The following is an 18,781-nucleotide window of genomic DNA, read 5'->3' on the forward strand; positions in this document are numbered from 1 at the left end:
TGGTAGTTCTGCTCTTCGGTTGTTTGGTCGATTTGCATATTATGCTTTTATTATTATAGATAGCAGCAGATCAGAAAAATCCATAGTCCCTAACAGGAGGCTAGTTAAATTATAGCTCGTCCCGTAATGGAATAATATGTCCTGTCAAAAGAATTGAGGGGCCTCTCTGTAGTATAGAGGGATATGAACAGATCTCCAAGATACGTTATTCAGTAAAAAAGCAAAGGACAGGGCAGTATGTCTAATAGGCAACCTTTTGTGTTTAAAAGAAGAGGGGAGACAATTAAAGAGCCTACATGTACATTTGCTCACGTGAACATAAGGCAAGTCAGAGATTAGCTGATGGTGCCTATGCTTCTCTCCTTCCAGGATAGCAGCCCTTCTGGCCCGAGAGGGACTCAGCCTGAGTGTGCCTCAGGTCATCGTCAACTGCTGCTGTGAGCCCCTTGCCCTTTCCCCTTCCCTGCAGAGCCAGCAGGTGTCATCTCTCCTGACCCACCTGGGCATCTTGGCCCAGCTGCACACCTCCCACTATCTGGAGGACCTCCCCCTTTCTGCACAGAGCTCCCCAAAGCTGACTGAGAACCCCACATCAGAGAAAAAGCCCAGCTCCTCCTCAAAGGATTCATCACCCTCAGCCCTCACCTCCTCTACCTTGGCCTTCCTTAAATCCCGCTCTAAGCTGCTGGCTACAGTGGCCTGTCTGGGGGCTTCCCGGGGATCAAAGGTCACCAAGCCCAGCTTGTCATGGAAGGAGCTTCGTGGCCGCAGGGAGGTACCTCTCACTGCAGAACAGGTAGCCCGGGAGTGTGTTCGCCTTCTGGAACAGTTCCCTATGCTGGAGGCCTCGCTCCTGGCCGCCTGGGAGCCCCTCCGAGGGTCCTCCAAGCAGGAGCAGAGTCTGGCAGCAAGCCTCTGTGGCCAGGCTAGTCTCTCTACTGTCCTCCTGGGCCTGCATTCTCCTGTTGCCCTGGATGTGCTCACTGAGGCCTTCAAGCAAGCCCTGGTGGCCAGAGATTGGCCCCGGGCCCTTCAGCTCACTGAAGTGTACGGTCGAGACATGGACGACTTGAGCAGCGTACGGGATGCAGTCCTGAGCTGTGCTGTGGCAAGTGGTGAGCAGAATGCTACATCTCTCTCCTTCACTACTGCTCATAGAATTTAGCACTCACTGAGTGTATCATCACATTTGATCCTCACAGTAACTAGAGCAGCGGCTCTCAACCTGTGGGTCGCGACCCCTTTGGCGGTCGAACGACCCTTTCACAGGGGTCGCCTAAGACCATCCTGCATATCAGATATTTACATTACAATTCATAACAGTAGCAACATTACAGTTATGAAGTAGCAACAAAAATAATTTTATGGTTGGGTCACAACATGAGGAACTGTATTTAAAGGCCCAGAAGGTTGAGAACCACTGCTCTAGAGGAAGATGCCACCATAAGGGTAGGAAACTTGCCCAGGAGAGTAAGTGGTGGAGCAGCGCTTAAAACCTAGGTCTAACCTTAGAACACGTATTCATAACCAATATTCTCGACCCTGCTTATCAGAACCATTGGAAAATTCAATAAACCACAAACATCTGAGCTCCATCCCCAGGAGCCTGGGATGGAATTAGGTAAATGTTTACTTTAAAACAGGGATCAGCAAATTTATTTTATTTTTTAATATATTCTTACTGATATCAGAGAGGGGGAGAGAGATAGAAACATCAGTGATGAGAGAGAATCATTGATTGGCTGCCTTCTACATGTCCCCGACTGAGGATCGAGCTTGAAACCCCAGGCATGTGCCCTGATCAGGAATGGAACCATGACCTCCTGGTTCATAGTTCAAAGCTCAACCACTGAGCCACACTGGCCAGGCAAATTTTTTCTTTTAAGGGCTTTGAAATCCGTAGAGTCTGATTTGAAACTACTCAACTCTTCCATTGTAACATGAATGAAAGCAGCCATAGAGGATATAGAAACAAGTGAGCATGGCTATATTTTAGTAAGACAATTTATAAAAACAGCCCATGGGCCTGCTTGACCACCCCTACTTGAAAAGCTCCCCAGGAGATTTTGATATGTGACCAGAGTTGAGAGCCAGTGACCTATAACACTCCACTTGGGGGAGTAAGATCGTGTAGTGTAGTGAATGGTTTCTGGGCAGAGGGCCTGGCTTCCCTGTGGAAAGAAGAAACTCCATCCTGAGAAGGGGGAAGGAGTCCCCTGACTGGATGGTTATGCAGTTTTCTCTGTTTGGAGTCTGTTTTTCAGCTGTGAAATGGGTGGGGGGAGAGAGAGACCTACTAATAATGACAGAGGATACTGAGGGAGTGAAACTATTTTACCTGAAATAACATTCAAGTAGTTACATATGGCATAGAGTGGAAATGGCAGGGAAAACTAAAAGTTGCACTGACTCGTTGAGTCTGAAATATTGCTATATGTGCAGCACTCCAGAACATGGAGAGCTTCATCTGTTCTGTCTTTCCTCTCTTCCTGCTCCCCTTCTTTCTTCCTATTCTTCCTCTCTTCTCTCCTTCTCTTCCTCTCTCTTCAAAAAGTCTCATGACTAAGTTTGCATAAAGAGAAACCAAGGGTATAACATTTCTCCTTGCCGTGTAGTAGTGCTTCCAAGTGTCTAAACTAGTTCAGGTCAGATGGATCTTAAAGACTCTCCAAACTCCTGTTTCATGAAAGTGAACAAAGCCCTTCTCTTAAGAAGTAGCCTAGCATGGTCGGTGTGGGTCAGTTGGATAGGTGTCATCCCTGCACCGAAAGGTTGCTGGTTTGATTCCTGGTCAGGGCACATGCCCGGGTTGTGGTCTCAGTCCCCAGTGGGGGGCTGCAGAGGCAGCTGATCAGTGTTTTGCTTTCACATCGATGATTCTCTCCTTCTCCCTTCCTCTCTCTCTAGAAGTCAATAAAAATATAAATAAATTAAAAAGTAACCTGGACTCTGGAGCTCTTCTGGTCCCAGGCTTACTGCCTCTGGGCATCTTTTTGTCTTGTAGACGAAGAAGGTTGGCAGTACCTGTTTCCTGTGAAGGATGCATCTCTGAGAAGTCAGCTAACCCTAAAGTTTGTAGACAGGTGGCCCTTGGAGTCATGCCTGGAGATCCTGGCCTACTGCATTTCAGACACAACTGTCCGAGCGGAACTAAGGTGTGAACTACAGAGAAAGCTGGCGGAGCTGCAGATGTATCAGAAGGTACATACTCTGGCGTCAAGGGAAAGGAACTGCATTTCTCTGTTACCAACTGTACCTAGTCTATTCTCATGTGATGGTGGATTCTAAGAAACAGAAAATCTAGGCCTGGCTTCTGCTTTGCATCTGGCTTCTGTTCTTAAGTGAACAACAAGGAGGCCTCCTGTCTGGGTCTTATTTTAATTACTCCTATAATTTTAACATTGGATGATGCTTTATAGTCTACAAAGCCTTTTCACATATACAGGGTGGGGCAAAAGTAGGATTACTGTTGTGAGCACATGAAACACAGGGTTTATTTTTGTATTATTATTTATTAACTAGAGGCCCGGCACACGAAATTCATGCACAGGTAGGGTCCCTAGGCCTGGCCTGCGATCAGGGTCGATCTTCCCTGGCTGCCAGCAGCCAGCCCCACCCCCCACTGCCACAACTGGTTGCCCTCTGTGTGTGGAGCTACTGGCAAGAGAGTCGGGTCCCCTGCACTGCCTGCAACCACTGCCACCCACCCCCGGTTCTCTGTTCCCCATCAGGCGATCAGAGCCTGCTGGCTGGGGAGAGAGACCAAGAGGTTGGCCTGCAGGCCCTGATCGGGTGATTGGAGCCTGCGGGCTAGGGGCAGCTCCTGCATTGATTGTCTGCCCCCTGGTGGCCAGTGCACATCATAGCTGACTGGTCGTTCTGTCGTCTAGTCAATTTGCATATTACACTTTTATTATATAGGATATGCTAATTTTCCATATGTACTTGGAACTGAACAGAGCCCTGCCAGGGAAAGGCAGGTGAAAAAGATGTCCTTTCTGCTCTTGCTCAGCAGTTTTCATTAGGAGCTAAATGCTGCATGCAGGGTGATCCCACAGAGCATTCAGGCAAGCAGAATTTTTTGGGTAGAGTTTTGAGATGGAGGAGCATAGGGCAAGTGACCCTAGAACAGGGGTGGGCAAACTTTTTGACTCGAGGGCCACAATGGGTTCTTAAACTGGATCAGAGGGCCAGAACAAAAGCATGGATGGAGTGTTTGTGTGAACTAATATAAATTCAAAGTAAACATCATTACATAAAAGGGTACGGTCTTTTTTTTATAGTTTTATTCTTTTCAAACGGGCCGGATTCGGCCCGCGGGCTATAGTTTGCCCACGGCTCCCCTAGAACAAGCTGTTACAGAAGCTCTGAGAACTGTCCTCACAAGTGAAAGGCCCCCATCCTGCCCTCACCTCTCAGTCTTTGCTCCCTGATTGTGCTTTCCTGGTAGGTTCACTCTCTTCTAAACAATCTTTGCCCTATTTGCTCCATTCCTCCTTTCCTGGAAAGTTATGACACCTGGCTTTGGCACAGAGACCGAGGGTTGGCTCATCCCTGGAAACTCCAACGACTCGTTCATGGAGGAAGAAGCTGCATTGTGGTTTGATAGCTTTTCCTGTCTTAGATTCTAGGTTTGCAGGCTACCCCAGTGTGGTGTGACTGGCAGACCTTGAGGAACTGTTGTGTTGACGACCCATCAACTGTTATGAACGTGATTCTAGAAGCAAAGGTACCATTTTCCTGAGTGATATTCCCCTTTCTTCTCTTTTCAGAATTACAACTCTCTGGCTAGTTCTGTAGACCCTTCCCCCCTTATCAATGTCTAACTTTTTTTATAACTACATCACATTCTTTTTCTGGGGTGTGTGTGTGAATTACCAATATCCAGAGAAGTATAAAAATAGTAACAGTTGATGCTTTTGTGCTATCACCTCCCATTCATTTTCTGCACTGTATACATTGGGTACAAGATGTATATGTAGCAGTGGAATTGCTGTGTCATTGGGCAGGAGCATCTCACCTTCACTAAGATGTTACCAACTGCTCTTCAAATCAGTTGCCCTGGTTATACTTCCATTCCCAGTTCCTATTGCTCCATATCCTTACTTTTGGTATTACCCCACTTTTCACTTTTTGCCAATAGGACGGTATCTCATTGTTTTAATTTTCATTTCCATAATTAGTAATGTCTTTGAATATGTTTTCATGTGTTTATTGGGCATTTGAAAGCTATATAGAATTTGTCTACCTTTTCAGGAGCTGATATACCGTAGTTCAAAATGTAGATAGGCTCATTCAGCTGTTCAGACATCCAGAAAACATTACTGAATATCTGTTATTTGCTAGGCTTTGTGCTAGATGGTGGTGAAACAAAGAGGATTAAGCTTAGGCCTTATGCTTGAGCAGCTCACATTTTGGGAAGCGGGCCTATGAGAGACAGTATTCCTAGGAAATTATTATTTATCAAGTGACAGAAGTAAGCCCAGATTGTAGTAGGAGCATCCACGGGGCATCTGCGTAGCCTGAGAAACAAGGACGCATCCTGAAGAAGACAACACCAGGCAGAGTTGTGGGAGGGCATCCCCAATGCCACCAGGTTAGAAAACTTGGACCAGGCCCGGGAGATTCTGTTCTCTGAAATGGTTATCCAGAGTTCACAAACTGGGGGTGAGGAGTAGCAAGGAGGGACATGGGTGGAATCCAACCCCAAACATGTTTGTTTGGCCTATGTAGTATTGGTCTGCAGAATTTTTATTTTTATTTTTTTTAATATATTTTATTGATTTTTTTCAGAGAGGAAGGGAGAGAGATAGAGAGTTACCATGAGAGAGAAACATCGATCAGCTGCCTCCTGCACACCTCCTACTGGGGATGTGCCCGCAACCTAGGAGCATGCCCTTGACCGGAATTGAACCTGGGACCTTTCAGTCCGCAGGCCGACGCTCTATCCACTGAGCCAAACCGGTTTTCGGCGAATTTTTATTTTTTATATTGATTTCATTGCTAACATTTTAAAATAGGGACCTTTTTTATTTAAAAATTGTTTTAATTTTTTTTAAGACTAATACCTCTGGACCAGCACATCCCTATGGCCATAGTCTAAGCTGAGTAGGCATTGTCTCCTTTGGACGGCCTTCTCAGTCTTCCCCAGTTACATTGTATCTCTCAGGGCTGACACCAAGTGTCAGTCACTGTATGTCTGCTTTTCTTTGTTATAATACAGCTGAGATGAAAATCATATCGTAAACAGTCAGCCTGCTTCCATCATTTTCATAACTTACCGGCCCCTCGAGTCCTTTGAGTTTATGATCCCACTTTAATCCTTTCGTGAAATTCCATTCAGCAATTACCAAACTTTCTGGGGCTTTAGCAGACTCAAGAATGCTGAGAAAAATCAGGCAAAAGCTGCATGAATGCCAAGGCCAGTCATTCAAAGGTATTGAAGGTGTGTGTGTGTGTGTTTCCTTCCAGGAGTATGGACTGTGTGAGGAGTGGGGCTGCCTCTACCCCATTCCAAGAGAACACTTAATCAGCCTACATCAAAGGCATCTTCTTTATCTTCTAGAAGGAGGAGATCATGAAAAGGCTCTGCAGGTAAGCCTCCAATTTCTCCCATTTGGGCGGGGGTAGGAGGGTACAGGAAGGTTAGTGAAATCAGATGGCTTTGTTCCTGCTTAATTTTGTGCAAATATTCGCAATCTCAGGTCTGCCCCTTCTTGTCCTTCAGGAGGTGGTTATAGTCTAATTCTTGAACAGAATGTGACTAGCTCTGCATTAGGTACAACTGGGTCCAGGGTTCTGCTGTATTCTGTCAAAGCCATCATTTGTGGAGCTGGGGGGTATGGTGGAAAAAAATGAGTGCAGAGAAGGGGTTAGTCTACAATGCATAAATATTTTGTTCTCAAACAAAGCAAGGCTGGACTACATGTTCTACAAGCTTCACCTTTCTCCTCTGCCCTTCTCCTACAACAGCTTCTGCGAAGAATTCCTGACCCCTCCATGTGCCTTGAGGTCACAGAGCAATCCCTCGACCAACACCCTAGCTTGGCCACATCTCACTTCTTGGCCAACTACCTCACCACCCACTTCTATGGAAAACTGACTGCTGTTCGACACTGTGAAATCCAGGCACTGTACATGGGATCCAAGGTAAAGAGGACAAGCGGGTATTGGGAAAGCATGCCCAAGGGAGAGACTGTTGGCCCAGCTCCCACGTCAGAATTTGCCCATCAGTGGTTCTTCACCAGCCATCTTTGGCCTGTGCTACATAAAATCTTTACCCTGGCAGCCCACCATATCCTAGCTGAGTCCCTTAGGACTTGTCATTCTCTTACTGCCCCACCTCTAAAGTGAATTTTATCTGGTCCTTTTAAGTTCTCTTTATGCTATCCCTGGCATCAGCTATATCAATTCTGAGCATGTATTAGAATCACCTGGACTTTTTGTTGTTGTTGTTTGTTAATCCTCACCCACGGATATTTTTCCCATTGATTTTTAGTGAGAATGGAAGGAAGGGCTGGGGAGAGGGAGAGGGAGAGGGAGAGAAGAAGAAACATGGATTGATTGCCTCCTGCAGGCATCGCAACAGGGGCCAGGGATCAAACCTGCAATCCAGGTACATGAACTTGACCAGGAATTGAACCCATGACCTGGGCCAACATTCTGTCCACTGAGCCACTGTCCAGGGCACCACCTGGTCTTTTTAAAAATAACAGCAGTTGACTTCCAACCCCAGACCAATTAAAACTGAATCCCTTTCAATAGGGCCTGGCTATCTTCCAAAGGGATTCTGGTGTGAGGATTTAAAACTACTGCTTGATAAAGGGTTAATTTCTAGGTAATATGATGAGGAAATAGACCTTTACCTTTGATACATAACCTTGGAAACACTAGTAGAAAAAAAATATAAACTCTAAAAAGTAAACAGTGAAGGAGTGTTTGGGGTGAGATGGGGCCTCTGACACTCTTCTAACAATTCTGATTGGCAATCAGATAGACTGCCCACAAACAGAATGAGCACTGGGACAGCCAGGAATATGACCTCTGGCCCACTTGCTAGGAGTTCAACTACATAAAAGTTCCTGAAGAAAATACATCTTTTTTTTTCTTTTAATGCATTGTACCTAAATGGGGGACTCCTTGAAAACTGGCACTGAGCAGAACCAATGAACATATTTCAAGGCCAATGATAACAACCTCCAGAAGTTTAGAATAATCATTCACCTGTAGGGTATTGGAGATGCCAGGTTAGGCAATCCACTGATATCATCTTGAACTGCTTATTCTAATAAAGCCTCAAGTGGACAGAATTGTGGCTTTAAAGTGAGACAGAGCTCAGCCATTTCTAGAAGGTCTAGGCCAGAGGTCTTAGTCTACCAGCTGTGGGCTAAATGTACTCCTGAGCCTACTTTTGAAATCAAGATTTATTGGAACACAAGTGCATGCATTCACTTGCATATTATCTGTGGCTTTTTTCCCACTTCACTGACATATGGCCCACAAAGTCTAAGATATTTACTGTCTGACTCTTTACAGTAAAAGTTTGCTGACCCCACCTCTAGGTGAAGGTAGTTGGAGTGTACTTTTTTTTTATTGATTTGAGAGAGAGAGGAGAGAAGAAGGAGGGGGACATTAATGTGAGAAAGAAACATCGATTAGCTGGGGATCAAACCCACAACCTGAGTATATGTCCTGACCAGAAATCAAACCCACAACCTTTTGGTGTATGGGACAATGCTTCAACTGAGTCATATCCTATATAATAAAAGCTTAATATGAGAAGTATCTGACTGTTTAACCAGTCGCTATGATGCACACTGACCACCAGGGGGCAGATGCTCTGACAGGTAGGTTAGCTTGCTGCTGGGGTCCAGCCGATCGGGACTGGATGAGAGAGGCTGTACACGCCCTTGAACCCTCCCACAGTCCCCCCAGCCGGATTGCAAGAGGGCACAGGCCAGGCCGAGGGACCCTACCAGTGCACAAATCCGTGCCGGGCCTCTAGTAAAATATGTAAACATAAATAACAGCATCTATATATGAAACAACTATAGCATTTCTAAAGTATTTATTACCACTTGGTTAACCTTATCTGCTGAATTTTAAGTATCATCTCTAACCCTAAAACTAAATTTGGTTCAATACATATCAAATATTGGGCTGCTAAATGCCATAAAACATATTATACGTATTAATTATGTTAAGTAATTAAAATTTCCACCTATTCAACCACATTTAGTTTTATACACTCCCTTGTGAACTAATATACTGGACTAAATTTTTTAAAATTTTTTTATTTATTCAGTTGAAAGAGAAAAAAGAACATCAATTTGTTGTTCCCCTTATTTATGCATTCATTGGTTGATTCTTGTATGTGCCCTCACTGGGGATCAAACCCACAATGTTGGCGTATCAGGACAATGTTCTAACCCCGCGGTCAGCAAACTGCAGCCCCTTGAGTGTGGCTCATCCACAAAATACCACGTGTGGGTGCGCACGAACAGTGCGATTGAAACTTCGTGGCCACATTCAAGGGGCCAAGAGCTGCATGTGGCTTGCGAGCTGCAGTTTGTCGACCACTGCTCTAACCAACTGAACTGTCCAGCCAGGCTGGACTAAAATTTAATTCAACAAATCAATCATAGTATATCAGATCTATAAGTTATCACCTGAAGAAAAAATTAATAATTTTCATACTGGTTTTTATAAATAAACTTGGCCCCAATCGTGTACTGGTGGGGTCCCTCAGCCTGGCCTGCACCCTCTCGCATTCTGGCACCCTTTGGGGGCTGTCAAAGAGCCAGTTTTGGCCCGATCCCCACAGGCCAGGCCAAGGAACCCCACCATTGCACGAATCCATGCACTGGGCCTCTAGTTTTTTAATATGTTTTTATTGATTTTTTTTTGAGATAGAAAAGGAAAGGGAAAGATAGAAACATCAATGAGAGAGAAACATGGATTGGTTGCTTCCTGCACACACTGGGGATGGAGTGTGCTACCCAGGCATGTGCCCTCACCAGGAATAGAACCAGTGATCTCTTGGTGCATGCAATGACACTCAACCACTGAACCACACTGGCCAGGCTGGAATGTGCTTCTTGATTGCCTCCTGGAGGATTTAGATAGGAGTCCAGCCTTGCTTCCTACAAGACTACTAGCCAGTTTCAGTAGTTAGCCATGTACCCTTGGTCCCTAGTACCTTCCCTTTCCCAGTAAGAATCTCAGCTTTCTTCTGAGGTTTGGGTACAGTTTTCTTTACTCTGTGGATGTACCCCACAAACAGGTTCTGCTGACCCTGCCTGAGCAGCACCGGGCCAGCTATTCCCACTTGTCCTCTAAGCCCCTGCTCATGCTAGAGCAGCTGCTCATGAACATGAAAGTGGACTGGGCCACCGTGGCTGTGCAGACTCTGCACCCACTGCTAGCCAGGCAGGAGATCGGCTTCACCATGGACGACGTTGACTCACTGCTCTCCAGATACGCGGGGAAAGCCCTGGACTTCCCATACTCTCTGAGGGAGAAACGATCAGGTAACTGCCAACACCCCGGGGCGGGGGGGTGGGGGGGGGTCCTACATGGAGTAAGAAAGTACTATGCTACATCCTTAGTTTTAATTTCTCCTCTTATTATTTTGAGTTGATAGGGATTGAAAGAGACTAGGAGAGACACTGGTCTTGGAGGAAGTAGCAAGCTAACCAGAATTTTTAAATGGTAGCTCATCACTGTGTGCTTGATAGCGTAAAGGTTTGGGAAATGAACGTATTGGAAGTAGTCTCTGGGTGGCCTTGGTGCAGTAGGCCTTTAAGTGCCAGAATTTTGTATAGAGAGAGTGCTTTATCCCCAGGGTCTCATCAGCTACCACTGGCATGTGAGCTGACTCGGCCTCTTCAAGAATGAAGAAAATGAAGTCAATATGGGCTGATGCTCCCAGCAGCTCTTTTTCTTACTCCCTACCCTCCAGGAGCATCTTCTTTCGCTTCCCTCTGGACATACTTCGATTTCTTTTGTAAAGTCTTAGCATCTACTTTATTTTCTCGTGTGCCTTTATAATCATACTTTGTTGAGGACTTTCAGAAGTAGGCTTAGAAGTGCTCTACTATTCCTTTTATACCTAGTAGGATCATGGAGTGACAGCCAGTGAAAGCAACAGGGCTTTGAACTAAATACCTCGCACAGTGAAGAGGCTTACAGTGGAACGATATTCTGACGGCATTTTCCTCTCTACAGATTCTGAGATTCACCTCCAGGAAACTGTGGGTCAGGCTTCTGACCTCGAGACCTTAACTAGGTCACCATCAGCAGAGTTCTCTCCCGCTACGGCTCCTGGGCAGGGTAAGAACAGGTTCTGAGAGTCTCCCAACTTTTAGTTCAGTCTTGCCTATTCTGACTTTGTGATCCTTTTACCCTTTTTTAAACTTTCCCATTACAACATCCTTACTGTTTTTCTTGGTTTGTTCCATTTTGTATAACCCAGAAAATCCAGCCGATAGTTGATTCTCATTATTTGTGGTGGGATATCTTTAGTTTCTACTAACACTGACTTAGTGAATACTGAACCATTGCTGCTAGGAAAACTATGTACATGGGTGTATATAGATACATATCACATAATATCTTTTTTAAAATACATTTTTATTGATTTCAGAGAAAGGAAGGAAGAGAAGAGAGAGATAGAAACATCAATGATGAGAGAGAATCATTGATGGGCTGCCTCCTGCACACCCCACACTGGGGATCGAGCCTGCAACCTGGGCACGTGCCCTGAATGGGAATCAAACAGTGACCTACCTCCTAGTTCATAGGTCAACACTCAACCACTGAGCCATGCCAGATGGGCAATCACATATATATCATATATATATTTAGATATATATCATATATACCGATTAGATATATATATATATCACAGATTATAATCTTAAATTGAAAACAGTTTGTACCAGTAGATTCTATTTTACTTATTTTACAAAAGAGAAAAAGAGGTGCAGCCGTGTTAAGTGACGTGCCTGAGGCCCCCACTGTTGGTGCCAGAGTTGGAATTCAAGCCCTGTCCAGCCAGCCCCAGAGCTGAGTCTCTTGCATGCACTACCCTGTCTCCTACCATCTCTGTCTTCCGTCCTCCGAACTAAAACAAGAAAGCAGAATGTCACCCTTTCAACCTCAGCTGAGAGCCTGCTGTCAGGAGGCTTAAATTACTCACCACTCTGCATGTCTGTGAAAGCACTATAAATATTGATTTTAAGGTTACAAATAAATTTTAGCCGGTAGGCAAATTCACAAATATGGAATCTGTTCATAAGGAGGATTGATTGCATTTAGTCCTCATGTTTATTCTGCTGCTGTGCTGCACTTAATTACTTATGTCCGTCACCCACACAGGGGGCAAGCTCCTTGAAGGCTCAGCCATGTGTTGGTCGCCCCTTTTTACCATCCCTCCCACTCTCCTGCACAATGGCCTACACTCCAGCCCCTTGCACAATGGCCTACACTCAAAAGAAGCTCAGCAAGTGTTTGTTTTGCCAGCGGTTAGAGCAGGATTCTGGGGAGAGATCTATAGCCTCTGTTCTTTTGTGTGCTGCTGAAAGTCGCTATGTTTTTCAGTTTTCTTTTTCTGTGACCTGCCAACATTGCTCTGCAAGGTGACAAGAAATCTCCTTAGATGCAATAAAGAAAGACTGTAGCATTTCATGACCATGCTTTGACAATTAGTCATGCTTCATGGTAACCCTCAGACCTGAGGGGAGGGCTCAGACTTACAGGCGTATGAGCAGCTTCACACGTATCCACAAGGCGGCCTGAGCAACTTTGGTTTATGTTTTTGGGTTTTTATTTTTAGCTTTATATTATGTTTCAAAACACAAAAGTAGAGAGAATAGTACAATGAAGTCTTATTACCCAGCTATAATAATTATTGTCTCATGATGACCACTCTTGTTTCATCTACACCCCTGTTGTTCTACTGGATTATGTTGAAGCAAATCCTAGATAAAATTTCATTTATAAATATATCAGTATATATTGCTAAAAGTAAGGACATTTATAAAACAAAACCATAACGTTATTATCATACCTAAAAACAAGTTCATGATTCCTTGTTATTATCAACTACCCAGTCACTATTCAAATTTCCCCAGTTATCTCGTAAAGGTTTTTTTAGAATTACTTTTTCCAGAATCAAGATCTCATAATGTTCACACAAGGCATTTGGCTAAAATATCTCTGAAATCTCTTTTTTTAGAAATATATTTTATTGATTTTTTTACAGAGAGAAAGGGAGAGGGAAAGGGTTAGAGAATTAGAAACATCAATGAGAGAGAAACATTGATCAGCTTCCTCCTGCACACTCCCTACTGGGGATGTGCCCACAACCAAGGTACATGCCCTTGACTGGAATCGAACCTGGGACCTTTCAGTCCACAGGCCAACGCTCTATCCACTGAGCCAAACCAGTAGGGCTCTTAAATCTCTTTTAATCAATAGGTTCCCTTTATCTCCCCCCCCCCTATTTTTTATTTGTGGAGGAAACTAGGTCATTTGTCCTGAAGCGCATCCCACATGCTGGACTTTGCTGGTTGCTGCCTTGTGGCAATCTGGGTCTTTATCCCTGTGTTTGTAATGTACCGGTAGAGATATCTTAGAAACTTGAGTTGATTCAGGCCTAATATTTTGGGGTAAGTATGTTTGATGGGCGTTTATGTGCCCCCCATGAGGAGATACACAGTGTCCAGTGGTCTCTCTTTTTGTGATGCAGTCACCCAGTAATGATCATTAACTGCCTTGTTATTTCACTAGGGCAGTAGTCCATTAGTCAACAGAGCCAAATATCAACAGTACAATGACTGAAATTTCTTTAGAGAGCAAATTTTTTAAACTTAAACTATATAGGTAGGTACATTGTTATTAACTTAATTGGGTACTCCTAAGGCTTAGGAAGAGCCACACTCAAGGGGCCAAAGAGCTGCATGTGGCTCGTGAGCCGCAGTGTGCTGACCACGGCACTGGGGATTTGTAAAGTGGTGAAATTCTAATTCTCTCACTCCTTCCTCATTAATGAGCTGAACTATTCATCGCCTTGTCTCTGACTTCTGGCTCTGACTCCCAGGTGTCGCCATTGTACGTTCCCCCAGTCCGAAGGAGAGGAGTGTCCCACAGAGCCAGCCCCCGCTGGAGTTTGTGCCCCCAGCGACGCCCCCGGGCAGGCACCAGTGGGTTCCGGATGAGAGCGAGAGCCTCTGCATGGTCTGCTGCAGGGAGCACTTCACCATGGTGAGCAGCATTCGTCTCCGGTTCTATCTGAAGGAGAAACTAAAGAAAAACTCGAGTTTGTAGTCACCTCATGTCCTCAAGAAGATTATTGGTATTTTCAGAAAAATTACCAAATCTAAGACTTTGGATTTATCTTTGATCTGACCAGAATGTATTTTTTGGATTCAAGCAGGTGGTAGATGTCCTAAAAGAGCCTTAAGTTCTAAAATCTTTGCCATTCTCATGAAAAAACATAAAAGAGGCAGACTGATATCGCAGGACTCTACACATCAGAACACCTTGTTCCGAGCTCCCCTGTCTTTCACAATAAGACAGGTGACCTGGTAATGGTTATATGTGCTGTCTCTGGAAGCAGAAGACCTGGGTTCTCATCTCAGCTCTGCCTCTTATTAGCAACGTGACCATTAACTTCTTCAGTCTCAGCTGCTCACTTGTAAACTCAGGATGGTATGTTATTTGGCTCATGTCATTGTAAGGGCTAATTACATAACAGATGTCACCACACTTAACACAGTGCCTGACTGGTATATTACTCAGTCCTGATGAGAACGGGGATGATGTGAATTCTCTGTCTGTTTCCTCCTCATTTATAAAAGAGGTGTAATATGCTTACCAATCTCTTATAATGAAATGAGGTAGTGCTTGTGAGATATTTTGGAAAAAGAACACTTTTTCATCATCGTGAATACCCTGAAGAAATCTCATCTGCCTTGGCTGAGAAAGTCCCTCCTTCTCCACTGTTTTTTGCTATATATTTACCTGTTGTCTCCACAGACAGGTAGATCTTATCAGGAGCCATTGCTAAACTGCTCATGACTTGGGCATCTTTGCTCATCAGCTGAGAGATATCTTTAAATCTCAGCTTCTCAAAGGCAAGCACTTGTGTGTTCTTTCTCAACGGAGGCCAGGCACCTTGGTGTTCTTAATAAGTCATGGGGCTGACACCCAGGATAAGTGGATTAACACTTCTTCTCACAGTTCCCACAGTCTTACCTACTCTTCCTTCCTGTCCTTCTCTTCCCTCCGACACCCCTCAGTTTAACAGACGTCATCATTGTCGCCGCTGTGGCCGGCTAGTGTGCAGTTCCTGCTCCACTAAGAAAATGGTTGTGGAAGGCTACAGAGAGAACCCCACTCGTGTGTGTGACCAGTGCTACGGTTACTACAACAAAGAGTGAGTGTTCTGCAGTGGGCCTGCTACTGTTACTGACCACTACCCCCTCTCTCAAGTCCTTGCACTCCTAGGAGGCTCATTGTGGAGAGCATCTCAAATCTGGTTACAAAATGTTTTAACTTAACATTCACACTGAAACGCCATGAACTCTACAATGATATGTTTGCCCTTGGCCAGAGAAACTTCTAAGGAAGGAGATAAGGGTGAGAGGAAGCCAATTTTAAGGTTCTTATGTGTTGTTTTCTCTGAGATTAGGACATTTGGTTCTACAGCCTGTGCCCTGACTCAGGTCACTGATCTCAGTTCACCAACCTCCTCACCTGTGTTACAGCCACTCTTGCTCCAGTTGGTCTCAGCTGGACTCCAAGGGACATATTCCTACCTGCTGAATGTTTGGGCATCACTTTCATCAGCTCTAATCTATCTAGTCATCCTGGTTTGTTATCCATAATTAGAAGAGCCTTTCCAGTAACCCTATGTGTCCTACACACAGTTCACTTGGTGACAAATTTCAGAAACTGCTCATCCCTCTGGCAAGACAGATCAGGGCTGTGTTGGCTGGCTCAGTGTTGATCAATTATTCCCACAACTTCTAGCAGCAAAGGAGGCTGACACTAAGACTCCCAGGGCATATGAGCCAAAGCAGCTATCCGAAAGCAAAATTACTTTGAATTCTTCACGTTTTACTTACAGACTTTAAATAGGTTTTACATTTTGTTCAGAGGTGTAACAGCATTTTTGTGTTTGTTTTAAAATGAACACTTTTTGTCATTATTTACCATGATGATCACTGACCTTATAGGAAGGAAGACATGCCATGCTTATACTATAGTTTCTGTGACCCTGGCATAGCACTGACTCCCTCAGTGTGGGGACGGGAGAATTATCTGTCTACCATACTGCTGAGATTTGAAATGAGCAGTTAGTATTGATGGGGATTCTTCCACTCATCAGTCGCTCAGCAGTAATCACTTTGTTCTCAAGGAGATCCCAGTTAGTGGGGAGGCAGCCAACAAACAGACCACACAGTCATTGAATAACCACAGTGGTCAGGTGAGTTTCTGAGGTGTGGCACCTGAGCTGAGTCTTAGAGGATGAGAAGTTAGTAGGAAAAGAAGCAAAAACAGAGCATGCCCAGAAATGGGAGGAACAACTGTAAAGGTAAGTGTAAGGGTAGGAGAAAGTGTGGGTCATTGAGGAAATGTAAGTAGGTATGAGATGGGCTAAGATTCTGGCCAGTGTACCTTGGACTTAGAGGCTGGCAGCTGAGCCAGGACTTGAGCAGTGGCGCAAGGCTTGGAGCATGCCCTTTGACAACATGGGTTGGGGTTGACCAGCAGGCTGCTCGTACAGGTCACGATTTATGACTCAAGACCTGAGTTCTGGCTTGTAGTGTCACCTGAAATTGGTCAGAGTAAATGGTAAAGTTGACTCTTTTGGAATTTTATGGGTTGAGCACAGGTTGTGAGTGGCAGGAGATAGTCTCAGGAGGTAGCCAGGTCAGATTGCAAGGGGGCATTGTCTGCTGAACTGCAATGTGAAATAGTTTTACCCTGAGGAGCTACTGAAGAATTTTAAGCACAAGCATCATTTGACCAGATATGCATTTTTGAAAGCTTGCTGTAGCTGTAAAGTACAGAATGGGCTGACAGAATCAAGGAGACCAATTGGGAAGCTATTGAAAGGGCTCTACCAATAAATGATGAGGACTCTCTCTGAGGCAAGGATAGAGAGAGAGATGGGGACATTTAAAGGGGCAGTTAGGAGATGGAATGGACAGGAATGGGTGAGTGATTGGTTATGACAAGTGAGGGAGAGGAAAGAGTTTTGGATAATTTCCTATCTTACTCAGGTCACGGAGTAAAGGTCAATGCTATACCAACCTCAAATCAAAGAGAAAGACGAGAGATTCAGGCATTTCATTTTTTCTTTCTCTGTTTCTAGTGGGCCAGAGGAGAATCCAGGACAACCAGAAGGTAAGGCTGAACCATGTTGCCTGGGACTCTTTGTTTCTATAACTGGCACCCTTAATGGCACCTCAGTCCAACTGGTTGGCCCAAGAAAATTCTTCGCATTTCAATCAAGCTCTCCCTTAAAGTTTATCATCATATTAGTCTATCATCCTGGCCCATTACTTTCCAGCATTGAGAAGACCAGTAACCAAATAATTTGGTCCTTAACTTTTAGTTGGTTTAAAAAAAAATTTTTTTTAAATATATACGTTTATTGATTTTAGAGAGAGGGAAATGGACAAGGAAAGAAACATCTATATGAGCGAGAAACATATATTGGCTCTCTCCTGCACACCCCCTATTGGGGGATCGAGCCCCCAGGCTGTGCCCTGACCAGGAATCCTTTTGGTATATGGGATGATGCTCATCCAACTGAGCAACACTGGCCAGGGTGTTTTTTTTGGTGTTTTTTAACCCCTAGGTTCCTATTCACCATCATACTACCTCCCAAGGCTCCCTCTTTCCCCCCTAATTAACCACTGTTAGTAGCTTGGCCTATACCCTTCCACAGCAGGTTAATTTTTGAGTAGCCAGTGGCTCAGCCCTCCATTTGAGAGGCATGAACCTTTCAGGCTTGTGTGACAAACACTGTAATACTCATCCCAGGCCTCCCCTGTGGAAGGAAGTTTGAGGTTCCTTAAGGAGGTCTCCTAGAGGAAATAAAAAGGACCAAGCAAAGAGAAAGGGCACTCAGCAGGCAAGGATCTGCCTGCAATTCACACCAGCTCATGGGGCTGGGCTAGAATGGCCTGCTGGCCAGTGGCTGACACACAGATGGCATTCTCTTCCCAGCCCCGGACAGCGCCAAGAATGAAAGCCCACCATACTCAGCTGTGGTCAGAGTCCCCAAAGCACCTGAGGTAGAATGGATTTTGGACTTGAATGAGGAGGAAAATGAGCTGGTGCGGAATGAATTTTACTATGAGCAGGTAATTGCAATAAAATTCAATGGCCATTTGAGTTTCTTTATGATGTGTAGTAGTATAGCGGGAAATGCAGAGATAGGTGAGCACAGCCTGGCCTTCACTTGCTTAGTGTAACAATGTGGGAGCTAAGACAAGTATACCAGTGAAGGCAGAAAATGAGGAGCATCATGGGAAATGCACACGAGGAGATCAGGAAAGGCTTCCTGGAAGAGGTAGCATTTACGATGAGCCTTGGCAGAGCGTAGAAGTTTGACAAGCCGAAATGTGGGGGTTAGGAGGGGAGTGAAGATAGGGGAAGGGAAAAGTGTGCAAAACTAAAACATCTGAGCAAAGGTTCAGTGTTTTAAATTGCAGGTCATATGGGGAATTGGAGATGGTTTAATTTTGAGGGAGAGGGTGTAGGT

The 18,781-nt window shown here is 44.8% G+C and overlaps 1 protein-coding gene across 2 annotated transcripts in view; it reads left to right on the forward strand.

The window, feature by feature from the left end:
• ZFYVE26 (zinc finger, FYVE domain containing 26) overlaps window positions 1-18,781 on the forward strand; it is a 67,136-nt gene that overhangs the window by 30,171 nt on the left and 18,184 nt on the right. For both annotated transcript variants that reach the window (XM_006760764.2, XM_006760765.2), the window contains exons 21-31: window positions 370-1,115; window positions 3,005-3,201; window positions 4,625-4,729; window positions 6,472-6,594; window positions 6,973-7,149; window positions 10,283-10,529; window positions 11,227-11,331; window positions 14,102-14,265; window positions 15,303-15,439; window positions 17,384-17,415; window positions 18,244-18,380. In XM_006760764.2, the coding sequence (XP_006760827.1) occupies window positions 370-1,115; window positions 3,005-3,201; window positions 4,625-4,729; window positions 6,472-6,594; window positions 6,973-7,149; window positions 10,283-10,529; window positions 11,227-11,331; window positions 14,102-14,265; window positions 15,303-15,439; window positions 17,384-17,415; window positions 18,244-18,380 (2,170 nt within the window). The remainder of the gene's footprint in view (window positions 1-369; window positions 1,116-3,004; window positions 3,202-4,624; window positions 4,730-6,471; window positions 6,595-6,972; window positions 7,150-10,282; window positions 10,530-11,226; window positions 11,332-14,101; window positions 14,266-15,302; window positions 15,440-17,383; window positions 17,416-18,243; window positions 18,381-18,781) is intronic.

The sequence above is a fragment of the Myotis davidii genome, unplaced genomic scaffold (assembly GCF_000327345.1).
Source record: "Myotis davidii unplaced genomic scaffold, ASM32734v1 scaffold17, whole genome shotgun sequence".
NCBI classification, from domain to species: Eukaryota; Metazoa; Chordata; class Mammalia; order Chiroptera; family Vespertilionidae; genus Myotis; species Myotis davidii.